The 19,715-nt window shown below is 35.3% G+C and overlaps 1 protein-coding gene across 1 annotated transcript; it reads right to left on the reverse strand.

Annotated features, from left to right (window-relative positions):
* Positions 1–7,256: 7,256 nt before the first annotated feature.
* On the reverse strand, positions 7,257–8,584 carry LOC112098426 (lignin-forming anionic peroxidase-like). Its single transcript, XM_024184751.1, has 3 exons — positions 8,112–8,584; positions 7,794–7,956; positions 7,257–7,645 (listed from the first exon to the last, which is right to left on the reverse strand). The coding sequence occupies exons 1-3, from the start codon at positions 8,529–8,531 to the stop codon at positions 7,257–7,259; spliced, it is 972 nt and encodes a 323-aa protein (XP_024040519.1). The 5' UTR covers positions 8,532–8,584.
* Between the last annotated feature and the right edge of the window lie 11,131 nt (positions 8,585–19,715).

The following is a 19,715-nucleotide window of genomic DNA, read 5'->3' on the forward strand; positions in this document are numbered from 1 at the left end:
TAACAGCGCCAAATTGATTGTAATTAAAATTAAAAAGAATATGATTACCTTAAATAAAAAAGAAAAAAAGAAAAAAAGGAAAAAAGAAAAGACTAACCTTTAAGAATAGTCCCAAATATAATGAAAAAAGATTTATGCTTTTGGTACTTTCTTCTCTCGTTGTAATTCACAGTGTTGACACATTTTTTTCCCTGAAAAGTACTACAAGTTAGTAGATTTATCACTAATCAGATTTAATAGGAAACATTGACAGCTTGAATTTAAGATTTCTTTAATTTAATTTGGAATGCTATGAACAAAACATAATTAGCCATGTCAATGCACCACAAATCAAATTTCCAAGTCATTTGGACAACTCTACATTTGCTTCTCACATGATAAAACTATATAAGTTAAAATTGCATATGAAACTGTAAAAGTAGCAGCAGGTGTTTGAATATATATTAAATTTAAAATACTAAATATATCAGAATGATACTTTCCAGATTTTAAGTGGACATATAAGTCAACAACATATTAAAATTTGAGGCTATTCCGATATAATTAGGCTGGTGTTTGATAGGATCAAAGATTAATGAACAGTTCTGTCAAAATTGCATATGAAACTGTAAAAGTAACAGCAGGTGTTTGAATATATATTAAATTTAAAATACTAAATATATCAAAATGATACTTTTCAGATTTTAAGTGGACATATAAGTCAACAACATATTAAAATTTGAGGCTATTCCGATATCATTAGGCTGGTGTTTGATAGAATCAAAGATTAATGAACAGTTCTGTCAAAATTGCATATGAAACTGTAAAAGTAGCAGCAGGTGTTTGAATATATATTAAATTTAAAATACTAAATATATCAGAATGATACTTTCCAGATTTTAAGTGGACATATAAGTCAACAACATATTAAAATTTGTTAGACTATACGTTTGCAATATCAAACATGGTACATATGTAATTTCTAATAAAATTGGACAACAACCAACCATATTGAGAAATCCATTCAAAATCAAATATAAACCCAATTCATTCCAAAATTTCCAGAATTAAAATGTTCTCATTTAAACTTAGTTTAATCAAACTTTCAAATCAATTGAAAGTCATTTAGTCAAGTTCGGAAACAACCAAGATCACAACAACAGTCTATCAATCCTCAAATTTTCAGCATAATTTCGTGAGGGAGAATGGAGATTTTTACTTAAGAAAATTTTAGGTTTGGGTTTTCATACACACCATTAAACGAAATATAGTACATACTAAACACATGATTGTCGATTGCCATTATTCTTTTAATTAACAAATTGCATTCAACCTAAATCCATAATCACCGATTGTAATCATTCTTTCACTTAATAAACTGAATTCCACCTATAATAAAGCTGCGTTTTATTTATTTTATTAAACAATAAATTAGATTATAAGCAACAAAAACCCTAGATGGCTAGATTTCCAAACAAGTGCAAGCTCTCATTTGCACTCAATAAACATCAATCAATTAATAGATAAATACTTAAACAATGAGAATAGAGAATGAGACAAAGAGTTACCACAACACTGATTCGGACTTTCAAACCTTAGCTTTGCCCAAATTCTTCACAGCACTTTCTGGGTTCTTTTCAGGGATATTTTAGCTTAAGGACGACGGGTTTCAAGGTTTTGACAAAGGCGGCTTTCAAGGTAGATCATTGTTAGAGAGAGAAAGAGAGCGAGAGAGAGGGAAGGAGAGAGAAGGAAGAAAGCTTCGGCGGCCGTGAGATAGATTTTTTACTTTAACAAAAATTTTTAGGTTTTAGGTTTCACACAGAACATGAAAGATTTTTAGGTTTTAGGTTTTAAGTTATAATATTTATTTATTAATTAATTTATAAGTTCAAAAATGCAATTTGTGGCCGAGTGGTATAGCGGTTAAAATAAAAAGGTTATGGCTTAGAGGTCTTTAGTTCGATTATTAATAGATACAAAATTAAAATTTTATTTTTTAACTACTAATACTTTAGTGTCACGAATCTGTGATATTTAATTTACTGACACCGTAGTATTAGCAATTTGTGATACTTATCTCTTAAACACGGAAAATGTCCCAAATACATGTAATTACTGATACTTTATAATAAAGTGTCAGAAGACAAGTGTCACAAAAGACTATTTTTCTAGTAGTGTTACCTTCTTCTTCTATAACAGCTGGATCTCCATCTTGATTCTTTGTTACTTGTGTTTGTTCTTTCTTTTCAGAAAATCGCTTTTGAAGTGACCTTCTTTGGGATATTGAAAGCACTTCAAATTCTTGTGCTGGCGTACTATTTCCTCATTGTTGTGCTTACCTGATCTATTCTCTCATTGGTCCCTTAGTTTAAGCCTAAAGAATAAATATTTTATCCCATTTCTAGTGGCATCAGCTCACACACATGAGGCTTAACTTATTACTTTTAGCTCCACTTTTCCCTTTGAAATGGATAAATTTACAGGAGCTATCTTCTCTCTCAGATATTACCCCTAGCTTGTCTTAAGCTATCCTCAGCTTCTAGATATAGTGTTGACATTTCTTATCTTTTATTCTCTACAAGCATCTGTCACTTGCCAATAGGTCTAAATACGCTATGTCCAGTGAAGATTTGTCAACTTTCAGAGGCAAGCCAATTCCACTCGCCATGCCCATTTGAAGTTTTCTAAGCGCTTTATGCTAATTAAGTACATTTATTCTAATCCAAACTTGAGTGTGAGTTTGAATTTTTGAATTAAGAGGATTGAATTTTGGTCGCCATTGAAACAATCGAAAATATCCTGCTGGAAGTTTAAAAGCCCCTCCGCTACGCGTACAGCGCATGTCCTGTTCTAGATCACAATGAATATAACAGAAACCCCATCCCAATTGGACTAACTGCAAATTCCCTATAGGATTCCATAAATTCTAAACAAAAACTTTTTAAATCCTGAGCTTTCACAGATGTTGACCCTTGAGGTTAGGATAATCTTCCAATCTTTTTTTTTAAAGACGAAACCAGGTTTTGAAAAGCTTATTGTTCCACCTTAAAACAAACTGTATCACCACGGATGGGAGGAACATGAAGTATCCTTGCGCTGAAAAGTTTCTTTGTTTTGACGTACATAATCGCATTAGCAACGTTCTCACTTTCCTGGACAATAGTGTTTCATTTAAGACACTAATTAATCACAAATTACTAACGGAGACTGGAATTTTGCTTTTCATGCGAAGACTTTTTTGTAAGTCAAACTCAAACTATATTGAAAAGTGAAGTGGTTCAGAGACTTGGAAATATAACAACTATGGAAATCTTCAAATCTGAAATGAGTCGCCGCGGTTTTTATATGTCAAGCTATCAACTTGTGCCTACAATAATTGAAATGTTCTAATAAATTTATCACTTTGATATACATTTTTTTTTTAATAACTAAGGACAAACATATACTGTCTTTTGTTTGATTATCCAACTGAATCTAATATGATAACATATATAAATATATAAATTTGTAACATATATAAATTTGTATTAGTGAAGTAAAGTAATTTCAGAGACTCGGAATGTAATAAAAACTACGGAAAGCTTCAAATCTGAAATGAATTGCCGCGGTTTCTTACATTATATTCTATCAACTTGTGCCTCCAGAACAACAATTGAAATGATCTAATTAATCTATTACTTTCAATTACAATTATACTGACAAACATATATTATCTTCTGTTTTCTTTTTTCTTTTTTTGAATTACAAAAATGTATAATGTATGTAAAAGCATATTGTTGAACGTATATGTCCGTATGTTATCGTAGTAGCACACATTTTAAAAAATTTAACAGTTGGACAAATTGAGAAATTTGTTAACTAAGGGCCAAACACTCAATCAGGGATATAGTAAGCCTCACTCTTGAAGATGAAGAGTAATGTTAGTTACAAATATGATAACATATATGTATCATTCAAACTGATCACTTTGTCATGTCAAGTGAAAAGGTAGTCCGCTCATAGACGCCGAACATACTTAAATGGAGCTTAATAGTTGAGGATTTCTCAAGTTGTATATTATTAACCTAATAACTGTTCAACGCCGCTGTGAGATAATATTATTGAATACACAATATATATTATTTATTTTCTATAGGAAAGAACACTCATTCTCTGTGAGTCAATGTCTTTAGATATTTTACTACACTCCCCATGGTAACTTTACGCTTGTTGGTTTAAATTGTCTTGACTTGCTTTGCTCAATGGAATATTATGTTTCACAAATTTATCATGAAGGTAACAAAGTGGGGGATTCCTTAATTAATGATATCCTTGGTTGTCATTCTTTTACATCATGGAATTAAGTAACTACCTCATTTTGGAAAATTCCTCTTCTAAATTTTTGGGAGGTAAATATATATAATTTAATCATCCCATTGTAATCTTTTATCTTACTAATAATTTTCTCTTTAATTTAAAAAACAATCAAAATTCTTGACAAGAAAATTTATGTCTCTATTTATCATTGATATATACATTGTTTGTCAGGGGTGGAGTTTTATTTAGACTAAAGTATGCCATGGCGCCTACAGACTTTTGTAGAATCAATGAATTCCTAAATAAATTATGACGATATCATGAGTTTTAAGTACAAAATCTTCATTTTGGCCCCGCATATTTTCTCACAATTTCCAAACATTGGACAAAAATGTCGTTTAATTTATATGGTCCTCAAACATTAATTTTGACGACAATTGGTATTATTAATTTATTATTAACAAATTCTTTTCGCTCTCCTTTTTTAAAAACAAGTGAACTTAATTTTTTAAACTATATGATCAGTTTTGAAAATTTTATATTATAATTTAGTCTGGAAAGTTTAACTTTGAGCTCCGCCCTCGCTGTTTGTTATTACTTTAAAATATTATCAACTACATAAGAACATTCAATCTTTTGTTAAGAGAATTTGCAAACATAAAACAATAAAATTCTTACGATTGTATTAGCTGAATAAAGAATACTATAAACAATTGGATGACTAGAATCTGATAAAGGCAGGAATAGATATTCCTCCGTCGAACAATTGAAAGAAATTCTTGGGCAACTGATCATCAATTGATAAGATCACAAACTCTTCGAATTTGTCCGGCGTTGCAGCTGCAAAATCATGATTGCTGGATGCCGTTTGTAGAGTAATTCAAACTTATGCTCCGATATATTAATTTTTGCATTGATTTCTGTTCATATGTTGACCTTAGTACACGCGTATCGTATAATTTACCCGACATCACACTCAATTTACCTAATTTGTTAATTTTATCCATACATATGTCAACGGTTAGCTCTGTTGATGCTGAGGAATTGGGAGTCCAGTGGAAATTATTAGATCAATAAACCAAAATACGTATGCAATATCAACAAACGCGTTGTGTCCAGCTAATAATTAAAATTGGTAGTGACCATCAATTTCGAGGACAACTAAACTAGAAACCCCTTGCCATTGTGACTAACTGCGAATGCCCTATAGGATTCCATAAATTCTAAATAAGAACTTTTAAATCCTGAGCTTTCACAGATGCCGACCGTTGAGCCTTGGATAATCTTCCAGGTTTTGAAAAGTTTCTTGTTCCACCTTGATACTAACTGTATCACCACGGATGAGAGAAGCATGAAGTTATTCAGGTTGAAAATCCAAGGTATCCTTGCGTTGAAGAACAGAAGCATGAGTTAATCGCATAAACAAAGTTCATGGTGTTTCATCAAGCTGTGGTTGCCTTTGACGTCCTTGGTGTTTCATCAAGGTACACCAATTCAGCCATGAATCCTTCCAGAGAAGTGATTTAATTAAAACTTACCAACAGCGTTTGGAATTTTCTTCATGTTTTGTGGGGAGACTTTTTTGTAAGTCAAACTCAAACTATATTCAAAAGTGAAGTAGTTCAGGAACTTGGAATTATAACTACTACGGAAATCTTCAAATCTGAAATGAGTTGCCGCGGTTTCTTATATAACAAACAATCAACTTGTGACTGCAACAATTGAAATGTTCTAATAAATTTATTATTTTGATATACTTTTTTAAAAAAAAAAAAACTAAGGATAAACATATAGTCTTTTTTTTGTTTTTTACTTTTTGAGTTACGAAAATATATAATTTATGAAAAAACGTGTTCTTATACATTTAGGTGTGTTATGGTGGTAACATATACATTCACATTTTACATGCAGACCGATCTCTTTGCTTGGTTTTTACCATATCGCAAGGTAGTATGGCCTACTCGTGTGCGAGTGCTCACGAGCCTTACTCATAGTTAAAAGGTAACTTAAAAGTTAAAGATTGTCTCTACTCAGGATATAAGCCCACATCATGGATCTGAGAATATTATTCCACATCAACCCTTAGTCATTATCATGTAGTAGAGTAATATGGGCTTACATCTTACATGTGCATGACTACTTATGAGCTACAATCATAATCAATAGCTACCTTTAGAATTAAACATTATCCTTGCTTAACTTAGAATATCATTACACATTAGTTGAGTATAATATATTATTGGGCTACTAATATAAGCTTGATGCAAACCTCAATCTTAAGTCAGTTTTTGAGTATAGTTTAGGCATATGGGCTTCGATAGCCTCAACTTTAATAATATTAGCCCTGTAACAATTCTCAAAATGTGGGATAATATCATTAATACATAGTCTTCATTTTATTATCGTATGAGTGATTTTGTCTCTATTTATCGTCGATCAATACATGTACAATTTTGCTATCGTAGATCATTATATACACAGATTTGCCATTACCATAAAAATAGGGAAACGCTAAATGATTTTGTCTCTATTTATCATCCACCAGTATATACACAATTTTGCTATCAACTTAAAAATAGAAGAATACTATTTGTATAGTAACAAGACAGTAGAAATATAGAAATGACAACATTATAACATGAACATTGCTGTCATTTTGTACGCTACAATGTCACTGCAACAGGAACAGCACCCATATTTTTGTCTTCCCATTATCTTGCTGCAGTTCAAATAGTACTGCTCGTAAAAATATAATCAACTAAGAATTTCCACTTATTTTAAGAGAATTTGGATAAGTTTATCATGATTGAATTAATTGAATAAAGAAAACAATAAACAATTGGATAAACAGAAAATAAAGATATAAACAATAGATTTTCCTGCCGTTGTGAGTTATTCATAACAAAAAATAAAATCAAAGAATTGAAATATGACACAATTGAAAATAATTGAAACAGAAATTCATGGACAACTGATCATTAGTTGACAAGATTGCAAACTCGTCGAATTTCTCCAGCAGAGCCAGTGAGAGGACTGATATCTGCCATCTTGATCATGGCAGCAGCAAAATCAGATTTAAATTTTGAAGGGTTTTTGCTATATTCATCAACAATGGAGTCAGTCGATCCACCACTAAACAGAACTTGGTCTGATGCAAGAAGTCCCTTCTTCTGAATGAGATTCTTGAAGTAATTGTTATCGAAAGAATTGGGTGTCACTAAATCAAGTGGTGATAGATTGCTGTCACCACCATTAGCCGGACACTGACGTCTACGAGTGCTCGCGAATCCAGCATCAATATTGCTTTGATTGCTATAAATCCTATCACGGAAAAATGCACACTGTGCTTGGCCAATTGTATGAGCTCCTGAATTTCAAATGAAATTACAAATTAATTAATATTATTGATTATTTAGTTATAGTTAATTAAGAATATTATTTTTTATATGTATATATTATGGCGTGACAAATACACACACACATATGTATGTATGTATGTAGGGAGAGAGGGGTACCTGAAAGGGCAACCAAGTCTCTTGCATTCAAGCCTTTGGTAGCGAAGGTGGAAATAAGTTTGTCCAATCCATCTGTAAAGCTGGGGAGGTTTTCTGCTAAGCTTCTGCTTGCAGTTGTTGAGTCTCTTCGACCAAGCTTAACTCTCCATGATGGTCCACCAACCTGTATTAATATTTTTAAATTAATTAACTAACCAAAACTAACAATGAATTATATATTAAGATTATTAATACAGAACGGTATCGGCTTATCACTATTTCTGTTACCATGTCTCTTATTGTATTAATCTTGTAGAAAATTAATGATGATTTACTCACAGCAAAAGAAGCATCACGGGCTGCAACAGCAACGATATCAGCGCATGAAACAACTCCAGGGCAAACTCTCTCCAGTTGAGACTTGACACTATCTATAACTTCGAACCCTCTAGCTGATTTAAAATTTGGAAGTGCATTTTTCTCGCTGTCAATGGAGGAGGAATCGTCCAACAAAATGGACGCGTCACAACCTTGAACGAAGCAATCATGAAAATGGAGGCGAATGAGGGATGCCGACATCCTACGCTCTCGTGAAACAGCATTTCTAATGCCTGTTCGGATTGTGTTGAGGGCACTTGGGCAAGTGGCATCGTAAAATGTTGGTGAGAGTTGTGCTTCAGATTGCGTAGAGATGATCAACAAAAACATGGAGACAATAATTGTACACGTGAACTTATTTGTTTGATAAAGAGAAGCCATTTTAGGTGCTATCTAGCTAGCTTCTTGCAAGTAGCTAATGAATAAATGGATTAACTGTTATCTTGAGTATTGAAAGATGATGAAGAAGCTCAATTGTTGCATGGTATTTATAGTGCTAGCTATTCTTTTCTCTTTGACATTGATACTCGTTTTAGTTCTGGTCCATTTTGGCGGCTTCATGCATATATAATGGTGACAGTAAGAAACTTTGACAGATGTTTTATTACTATTTCAGCCCCCGTTCATGATCGCTGCTTGCCGTGTTTAGAGCAAATCAAACATTTGCTTGGATTCATTAATGCATAAGGGAAAGGTTCGTGCCTTTGTATCCTGTTCATATATTCTCTTGCGGACTATTCAACTCGGAAATCGTAGAAAATCGTTGGAAACTGGGTTACAGCTAAGATAATTGCCCAATTTAAATAAAATATTATTGATGTTGACCTTAGCTAGGTTTTTATATCTTAAAGAAGAAAAAGAAAGGAGTCAAAATTTTCGGAATTTATTCTATCAATACAATGTCATATTTCAACAGTCATTGTGGTCTGTTTATGCATATATACGTTGGAAAATTCTCAGCAATGATGATGTTGGCGCAAATTTTCGTATAAATGTCTATTTTACAATATTGTCAAAGGTATCACAATTTTGTGAATGACGTTTACAACGTTTTTATAAAAGTCTTTTACAACATTGTAAAATTCACATTTGCACAGAATTTTGTGTGGACATACCCTCCAGAGAAGTTATATATGTGTGTGTGGGTGAAAATTTTTCAATTTAGACATAAAAATTGGGATGAATTGACAACTGCTAGAATAGAATTTCTCAAAACTGTAAATTATTTGGCAACATTATGAAAGTATATTCACATCGTTGTCAACTTATCCTTGATTTTATAAAATTTAGAATTTTCAGACCTAAAAATGATTTCGTGTGATGCTTAAATGTGGATTCATATTAACATTATATGTTGTTACAATTAATTTTTTTTTTAAAAAATGTTAACACCTGATGGTCTTAATATGAATACGCGCAAATTCAAATTCGCATTTAACATCCACACGTAGGAAACGCTGATGTATGTATAAAAGTCAAAAGCTTTAAGAGTTGACATGCTATAAGAGATTAATTTATTTTGACTATGTTTGTTTTGGTAGCGCAAACAAACGTGGTTTTAAAGTTGACATGCTAGTAATTAATTATCTCTTTCTAGTCCATCTTACTTTTTCTGATAATAACATTTTCTTGAATTTTAGTGACAAAACGGAAACATTGAAAGTAGATTGATAGAAAAAACAAAAGTTTTTGAATAATTAATTTATTGAATAATTTTGAATAATACAAATTAGGGTTTTAGACCCTTTTATATAATAATATTAAATATAGCAAATTTACTAAAATAGGTAAATTTGAAATATTATTTTATGATAAAATTCCCCTAATCAAAATAAGAAAAGGAAAACAAATAACACTAAAATCCGAGTTCTAAAAAAAATTCCTAAAAGAATCAGGAAAATTTGAAAAAATTCTAAAACTAAAAAAATGACTAGGAAAGAAGTAAAATTTTTGGTTTGACCCCGTGGCACCCATTTTGGGTTTGATTCTCTTATTGCAAGTTTCGAAATAGTATGTTATTCGCTGAAAATGAACACCTGTAGCTCACATTATGGCCTCTGAAAAGTACCCCGCTTGTAATACACAACCATCCTACATCATGTAGTATGTTATTGTTAATGGTGTACAAGTTTTTATTTTGGATTATCATATCTTTATATTTATTTTGAGTACTGGCATGCTTAAAAAAAAATTTGGTTAAAAACCACTCAACTATGCCATTAGAGAATAGAAATATAATGGAATTTTCATGCATACTTTAAAATGAACTTGATATGTGCACTGCTATAAAATTACCATCGGGTATCTACAAATAAGGCATACTCATGAGCAACGATCCTTTTATACTTACTACCTACAATAATTAACTAATAGAGATATATCAGACTCTATAAAGAGGTCATTATTTATATTTTTTTGCTTTATGATTTAATGCAAGCAATCTAATGAGACTTGAACCTAGTAGAAGACTGCTTTTTGCTACTAAAACTAGACCTAAGTCTTAAAAATGAGATGAAGAGGTGACTATTAGCCTAAACATATTGTAATTTTGACAATAACAAACATGTAACTTAAGTGATATGATAAATGTTGTCTTTCACATTTTCACTAGTTCTTGAAGGATAATATTTATGCAAGTGAATCAAATGAAGTCAAGATCAAGGCACTCAATGGACAACGACTTGATCAAGGACAAAGTTTAGCTCAACAGAGTCATTGTTGCGACAAATTCTTGTAAAACCATTTTGATTTAATATATGCATGGTTTAGCATTGGAGAAGCTCAAGATTTTGTTTAATAAATCATTACTTTTTATAAACCAAAATTTTTTTTTATTTGTAAGACAAGTAGTTTGTGGATTTGAGTGTTTTTCAAATTTTGGATTAAATTGAAAAAGTTTTGAGAACTTTGAAATCAATAAACATTATGTTAAAATTCTGAAAAGAACCCCTTTGAAAAGTATTATAAAGTTTTAGATAATTTAAAAAAGTTTTGGAAATAACCAGCATTATTTAGAATTTCTAAAATTAGATTTATTTGCAAAATTGTATGACATTTTGGGCCATAGTCAAATTATAGAAAGTTTTGGACAAAATATAATTTTAAAAAAACATGTTGCTATAGCATCACTGTAGCAAAATTCAAATTATAATGGTAACTTGCACTGTACTAAGCGACAATCTGGCTAATTAAGAGGCTAGCCGGCTGTTTGTTGTTTTTGTCCATAATGGCTAGTTTTTGTCTCCAAACTATATAAATTCAAATCCAATTCAAATTTAAAAACTTTTGCAAGAAAGAACAAGAGAGTTATTTGCTGTAATCTTCATTTCTTTATCAAATTTGTGAGAGCTTGAGTGTAAGAAACACTTTGGTTAAAAGATTGGGAGATAATCTCTTGTTGTAAAGGTCTATTGACACCTTGGAAGTCAATTGTAAGAACTTGAAACCTTAGGAGGGTTGGATAGTGAAATCCTCAAACTTAATTTGCTTGGAGGTGTGAACATAGGCAGGGATTGCCGAACCACGTAAAAATCTTTGTGTTTGCTCTCTCTTCCTTTACTCTTTTATTTTTTAGCATTATTAAATTTATTGCTTTTGATTTCATTGAGGCATTCAACCCCCTCTTGGATTGTATAACTAGTAATTCAATGGCTACGATCTCAAATCTTCAAAGAGGTCAATTAAGCATATTAATAACAGCTTTTGGAAATTTCTTTATATTTTATCGAAAGACTTTTTTACAACTCAAACTCAATATATATTCAAAAGTGAAGTGGAGCAGTACTCACAAACTTGGAACATAACAACTACGAAAAACTTCAAAACTGAAATGAATGTACTCACAAACTAAAATTAATTCCAAATATGACTTTTCGGTCAAGCATATAAAGGGATCCCAGAACCTCATCCTTGATATGCTATCCAGACTCTCAAAACCAGAAAAACTTCTCACCCTGTTTTCCACTACATACCACTTTCCGATCATCTCCATGGCTACATCATTACCCCCAGAAGCTCTCATCAAGAAAACTTTTTCCTTTAACAAAAATTTCTCTTCTGTCTTTGACATCCAAGAATTTGCAAAGAAAGCTCTTTTTCGTTTCTTCATGAAAGCCTACCTTGTCACCGAACCCTTTCCCTTTTCCACCTTCTACTCAGAAAATCTATTCCTTACAGGTCCAACCCTTGATCTATCCAGAGAAACCACTGAAGATGTGTTATGGTACATCTGGTGCCTAACAGTCACACCTCCACCAGTTTCCCCAACCAACAATGGATGAACCCGGACCCTCTCAACCAGGACCCTCCTTCACACCAGCACCACCAACTCAACCTACCAAAGTTGACAAAGCCACCCAAACTTCCCCTCAGTATACTCCAAAGTGTACTCCCAGAGACTATAATTGCCCTCGTCCACCATGTCGTGGTCCCTCCTGTAAGCATCCAAAGCTCTCCAAAACGTTTTTTCCAAAGCATACGGATCCAGATGCAACGGACAGCTCATCCGACAATGACTACCTGAATCTCTCCTCTCCATAAAGTAGTTTGTCTTGTTGTAATAATTATGTTTTACTTTATGGTTTTGTCTTGTATAATTATTGCACTTTGCTTTTGCTTTTGTCAAAGTCATGCTTTAATTATTAAAGCACTTTGTCTCTTTGTAATAATTAAAGGTGTGTCATGATGCTCTGATACCATAAAAGTACGTAATTTGTTATCCGACAGTGCAGACCAGACTAGTGCCTATTCAGGATCACCTCTAGAATTTACGTCGTCGGTTTCCCGTCGATATACTCAGATGGAGAACCAAAAAAAACCTTTTAAAATATTTTCTTTCTCGGGCTATATAACCCAAAACAGACTTTCCTTTGGTCTAAAACAAGGTACCAAACCAGATAAGAATTTATCAAAAGGTTTTCTGATGCACAAGATCCTTGCTAGAAGGCAAGTGCAGAGCATACTTCCTTAAGTTTCAAAATGAACAAATTTAATCTTTATTCCTTTTCTTTTCCTTAGGGCTTCATTTGCAGAGAGAGAAGAGAAGTTTAGAAATTCATGATTGAAAACACACAAGAGTTTATTACTTTCAAGCTTCTATATGTTACAAGCAAAGGGGAGATTCCTATATATAGGAGAAATCTCAGGGAAGATAGGACAGGATCCCTATCTTTTACAAAAGGAAAAGTAAAAGTTACATCATGACACACCTTTAATTATTACAAAGAGACAAAGTGCTTTAATAATTAAAGCATGACTTTGACAAAAGCAAAAGCAAAGTGCAATAATTATACAAGATAAAACCATAAAGTAAAACACAATTATTACAACAAGACAAACTACTTTATGGAGAGGAGAGATTCAGGTAGTCATCGTTGGATGAGCTGTCCGTTGCATTTGGGTCCGTATGCTTTGGGAAAAAGATTTTGGAGAGCTTTGGATGCTTACAGGAGGGACCACGGCATGGTGGACGAGGGCAATTATAGTCTCTGGGAGTACACTTTGGAGTATACTAAGGGGAAGTTTGGGTGGCTTTGTCAACTTTGGTAGGTTGAGTTAGTGGTGCTGGTTGGAAGGAGGGTCCTGGTTGAGAGGGTCCGGGTTCATCCATTGTTAGTTGGGGAAACTGGTGGAGGTGTTGACTGAGAGGGAGAAATGCATCCCATGGGTCTTGGGAATCCTGGAACAGGAAGTCAGTGTAGTCTGGTTTTTCTTCCTTGATAATGATACATGTGGACTTTGGTTTGGATATGGCGGATGGAGTAGGAATCATGATGAGGTCATGTTGAGGACCTAAGGAGGTGTGGAAGATGTCTTTGTGTGGCGGAGTTTGGTGATTTAACTGACAAAGATAGTTGTGTAGGGTGGATTGGATTTCATTTTCGATGACAGCTAGATGTGGTGCAGTAAACCATTCATATACCTGGTCATGTGTCCAGAAAAGCTTTGTATCTGGATGTTGGAAGTAGGGCCTGTGAATGATAAAGACTGATGTGAACATCTGTGCTTCTGAGGCAGGCATTCGTTCAAGATTGTAAATTTCTGAGAGTTGTTGGAGCTTCTTTCTCCACTATGGTATTGGGGAGAACTATTCAAGTAAAGTCCAGGTAAGAGAGGTAGCTTTATTTGGGTCAAGGAGGTGTTCCAAAGTGGGAGTAATTGGTAGGACTAACTTGGTTGCATAAAGGACTGTTAGGCACCAGATGTACAATAACACATCTTCAGTGGTTTCTCTGGATAGATCAAGGGTTAGACCTGTAAGGAACAGATTTTCTGGGTGGAAGGTGGAAAAGGGAAAGGGTTTGATGACAAGGTAGGCTTTCATGAAGAAACGAAAAAGAACTTTCTTTGCAAATTCTTGGATGTCAAAGACAGAAGAGAAATTTTTGTTAAAGGGAAAATTTTTCTTGGTGAGAGCTTCTGGGGGTAATGATGTAGCCATGGAGATGATCGGAAAGTGGTATGTAGTGGAAAACAAGGTGAGAGGTTTTTCTGGTTTTGAGAGTCTGGATAGCATTTCAGGGATGAGGTTTTGGGATCCCTTTATATGCTTGACCGAAAAGTCATATTTGGAAAACCAATCTTTTAGTCTGAGTAACATTTTTTCGGGAACAGTTTTACCTTTGAAATTGAGAATATTGGATAAGGCTGAACTGTCTATTTGGATGAGAAAGTGGTGTCCAATCAAATGATACTCAAATTTTTTGATGCCATTCTTTACCGCTCAAATTTCTTTGAACACGCTATGGTAATGCTTCTGTGTGTTAGAAAATTGTCCACTAGTGTAAGCGATAAAGTGTTCTTTTCCATGGATGTCTTCGAGGAGGATGGCACCCCATAATTCATCACTTGCATCTGTTTGCAATATGCGCTTGCCATCAGTAATCAACTTTAATGGAGGCAGATTTTGCGCAATTTGCTTGAGAGTAGTGACAGCAGTAGTGTGGTCAGCATTCCACTCTGGGGGCTTCTTTTTCAATAAAGCCGAGAAGTGATGGGTGTAGTGATTCACATGTGGGATGAAGTCTCTGATGTAATTGATGATGCTGAGAAACTATTGGACTTGCCTTTTGGAAAGTTGCTGATCGGGAAAGTGGAGCAACTCTTGGGCAATATGTTTTCCTGGCTGATAATGGCCATCTTTTATGACCATACCAAGAAATTCAATATTGTCTGTAGCAATGGTGCTTTTTTTTGCCGATAACATGATTCCATGACTTTGGACAATATCATAGAACTGAGTTAACAGCTGACGATGTTCATCATGGGATCCTGAAAAAAGTAAGATATCATCAATGTAAATCAATGCATGATGCAGAATTGGCTGAAAGATTTTGACCATGGATTTTTGAAAAATGGATGGGGCTGTTTTGAGGCCAAAGGGTAGGACGGTCCATTGGAAATGGGCATTTGGGATACAAAAGGCAGTTTTATACCGTTCAGAGAGTTCAATGCCTAATTACCAGAAACCTGATTTTAAATCGAATTTTGAAAAGATCTGAGCATTCTTGAGAAAAGTAAATATGCTTTGTCGACGGGGTAAAGGAAACTTATCATCTTGCAAAAACATGTTTAATGGCTGGTAGTCAATGACTAGGCGTTTCTTTCCTCGAACAATTTCAGAATGCTTTTCAACATAAAAGGCTTGGCAAGCCCATTGAGAATTTGTGGGCTCAATTAGACCTTGGGCTAATAATTGGGAACATTCCTGTTGGGCTAGGAGTAAGTTAGATGGACTCATTCCTGGGTGAGTAGCTTTGGTTGGGTTAATGTCTTCATTGAGTTTGAAGGGTAACTTAACGAAGAAAGATTTATTTTTCCACAATGGGTTTGGATGGGTAATCTCAGCATGGGACTCTGGACAGAAACTCAAAAGTTTGGTTGAAATATCCTGATATGATGGAGGAGTCTCAGATAGATTGTACAGTTTCAGAATGTCTGTGAATAGTTTGAACATGGATTTGACTCGAATTCCAGTGGGAATGATTTGGAGGTGTTTGATCTGGTGAAGGATGTCAAAACCTAACAAGATATCCTTATTAGCAAGGGTGGGACCAATAACCTTGGTCCATATGACACAATTTGGGAAAATCTGAATACCAATGGGTTTTTTGGTAATCAGAGAGGTGGTGAACAATTTGCCATTGACAGCTTTTAAATGTTCTTCAGACTGTATCCAGTAGTCTGATGGAAGAATATGGGGGTTTAGCATGCTGTGTTAGGCTCCAGTATCAATAAGACCAATTGCTGGAAGGGGCCTTTGAAATTTTGAAAGCAGGATTTGGAGTTTAATGGAAGGTATAGGAACAGTAGTATCAAGAGACAGTAGCTGTTGGTGAAAAATCACTTGGGATTGATCACTGTCAGAATCATCAGAGGAGTTCTGCAGTGCGAACACTGTTTCATCATTGGGTTCATCTTGTTCGGAGAAATAGAATTCCAGTTCATCCTTTTCTGGGGAGTAATCTGTAGTGGCTTGGAGATGCTCAACTAATCGGATAGATTTGTCGCGCTTGTTGGGACAATCTTGGGCATAATGACTTTTTCTTTTACAGATAAAACATCTGCTTGATTTTTGTCTTTTGAAATCTCTAGAAGAGGATGACTTCTTTCTGAAGAATCTGTAAGGCATTCTGGATCGATGAGGTCTGGATGAAAATTCTGGATTTCTGGATTTCTTAAAATGCCGTTTCTTTTTAGGACTGCAATCACAATACTTTTTCTTTTTGCATTTGATCTGCAAATAAGGCTTTTTGCAAGCACTCCGAAATGGCTCTTTGTCTTTCAACAGTTCTTTGAAAAACTGCTTCTGCTCACAAAGTTTATCAAGACAAGTTTTGGCAAGCTGGAAGATTTTTCCAAGAGAGATGTTGTCAAGGGAAAGATTGGATGCTGTGAGTTGTCGCTGTATATCTGGTTGGAGTTCATCTGGAAGGGAAGCCAGAAATACATGTTTTAATGTAGGCTCATTGAATCCATTAAGCTTATAGAACAGCAAGGACATGCGTTTGTAATGAAAATCAAGATCCTTAGCATTAAGGGAACAACATTTCATGTTGAGATAGTCTCGTCGTGCAGCTTCAAAGACTGCAGAGGGGTCTCCAAGGAATTGATCATGGAGAACCGCAGGGGCACTTGAGACTTCTGGTAGATCAACAAACTGTAATTAGCGATATCGGCCTAAAGAATCAAACCAATCTCTTAGAGCACCTGTAAAATGAATAGCAAATTCTCTAAGGACTAATTAAGTTGTGGCTCCTGGACGTAGCATTTGGAGGTCAATCCAGGCAAACATTTCATTAAGGCGATCACGCCATTTATGAGATGGAAGATCATCAAATGTGAACCAAGGACCATTCAATGATTTTTGACTGGTGGAACCGGTCTAGGTTTGAGCTGGAGGAGGTTAATTTGTGGCTGAAAATTCAGGCATTTCTTCCTCAACTTCGGAGGGAATATCAACATATGGTTCTGTATGAGAGGTTTGGCCGGGATTAGGCTGATCAGGTTGAGCCATCAGGATTTTAGTGATATCAGCATAGGACTTTTCAGAATCACTAGTGAATACTGAAGATTCTATGTCAGTCTCAGTATGGCTATCAGAAACAGCTAGATTGGAATCAGAAGTTTGGTCATCTGTGGTAGAAGAGTGGGCGACTGTATGGGCTATGGTAGAAGAGTGGGCGACTGTATGGGCACTAAACTGGTGCATGGGTTGTTTATCCTTGGATTGAGAAGGTGGTTGGGATTCAGTTGGTGGTGGAGGTATTGGTGACGATACTGGAGGAGGACCAAGAGAATGTTGGCCAGGAATGGTAATGGATGAGGGATGGAATGTGACGGGTCACGGTTGGGGTTTAGGCTTTGGTTTAGGTTTAGATGGTGGTGGTAAGGGATTATCCCGAAAAAGAGTATGAGTCATGCCAAATAACTTGGAAGGATCATATTGTCTGATGGGGGAAAGCGTAGAGGCAAAATGGTGGTAAGTTGGGCCAATAGAAAGAATAGGAGGTGATGTGGTGAAAAGGGTAGGTCGTTGTTTTGCAGACTCAATTTGGTCAAGCTCAGCTTTTAAACGTCTGATCTCCTTCTCCTTTTGATCAAATTCTGGGCTATAATAGCCCTGGGCAAGCATAGCTCGTAGTTCAGAATCGAGTTGGGTAACTCGGGACTGGAGATTTTGGTGGATCTGCTGCATCTGTGCAGAGATGGAGTCAACTTTTGTCTCAAGTTGTTTAGTTCGTAAACTGATTTTCTCAACTTTGGAATTGATATTTACCAAAGTATCATTCTGTGCTCTGGCATTTTGGGTTTGCCAGTTGAAGACTGATTCAAAAGGTTTGAGAGGTTCTAGGTGACCGGATGAGGTAATTGGGGAAGAAATAAAGGGTTTGGACACGACATTGCGTTGGGAATCTGTATGAGTGTCTAAAGGAGAAAAAGAGGAAGAATAGTCGGATGAAGTAGATGAGAACATCATGCAAGGTAGTGGTAGTGTAGGATTTAAGATAGGTGATGGAATCTCAGATTTGCAATGCTTTGCAATCCATTTGAGTTCTTTTGTGTAAAAGGGTAAGGGAGCTGGTGGAGGTGGAGGATTTTGTGGTGGTTTGGGATCATAATGGTGGCAGGAAACTGGAGATTTTTTCTTTTTGGGTTTCTTTTTCCTTGTGGTGGCATAATCGTCGTCATCATCCCAATCATCCCAGCAGGGACAATTTGGGTCACACATGCCTGAGCCAGGGGTATCCCATAGAAAATGGCCATTGTGCTTGGCTGGATAAACAGGGTAACCTTTAGAATTGAACCCTGTAATGGGCAGATCTTCTTGGGCTGTCTGAACAGCTGTGATCATTGAAGAATAGGTAAAGGAGAGCCGAGGAGGCTCTTGTGGAGCACTTGGAGGTGATTTAAAAGTCATTCGGACTGTTCCATCTTGGCGTCTTTCAAACATGCTTTCAGAGGTCTGGATTAGAGCTGTATTGTTATGGAATTGTTCGTAGTTGGAGATCCATTCAAGCGGCATAAGCTTGATGAGCTCATGGCGAGGAATTTGTCGTGGGATCTAGATGATGGTTGGGATCTGGTCAGATTCGGCTAAGACCATGAGGGTATCAGAATGATGTTCAGGAGTGGGTAGATCTAAGGCATGATTTTGAAGCCTATAGACTAATTGGTGGTGTAAGGTGGCAATTTTGGCAGAAGAAATTTGTTCAGCACCTTGGATCTGAACTTGTACTTTCAAGGTTGTGGACAAATTGGGATCTTGAAGGGAAAGATTAAAGTTGGGATAGAAGGTGAGTAAAACACTGCCGGCATGAAGAGTTGTGAGGACAGTGCCAATAACAGCATCTTGGTACTGTTTAAACCGGGTATCAAGCATAGCAAGGCGAGCTGTAACCGGTAATCCTTTTCTCCCGTGAAGGGTAAGGATTAATCTGATGCCTCCAAGATGAAGATGAGTACAGCCTTCTCTTTTCCAGTTGGAAAGCAACTCGGAGGGAATCTCCAGAGTGACATATTGCTCAGCAGAGGTGGCTGAAGAGCACATTGATCCAGGCGGGAAGC

The sequence above is a fragment of the Citrus clementina genome, unplaced genomic scaffold, assembly GCF_000493195.1.
Source record: "Citrus clementina cultivar Clemenules unplaced genomic scaffold, Citrus_clementina_v1.0 scaffold_9, whole genome shotgun sequence".
Classification (NCBI taxonomy): Eukaryota; Viridiplantae; Streptophyta; class Magnoliopsida; order Sapindales; family Rutaceae; genus Citrus; species Citrus x clementina.

Excerpts from the sequence above, each read along its gene's own strand:
- LOC112098426 (XM_024184751.1), bottom strand. The coding sequence starts at position 8,531 with ATGGCTTCTCTTTATCAAACAAATAAGTTCACGTGTACAATTATTGTC. Across the intron at positions 7,957-8,111 it reads CCCGTGATGCTTCTTTTGCT|GTTGGTGGACCATCATGGAG; the intron begins GTGAGTAAATCA and ends ATATTAATACAG. Across the intron at positions 7,646-7,793 it reads AGACTTGGTTGCCCTTTCAG|GAGCTCATACAATTGGCCAA; the intron begins GTACCCCTCTCT and ends TTTGAAATTCAG.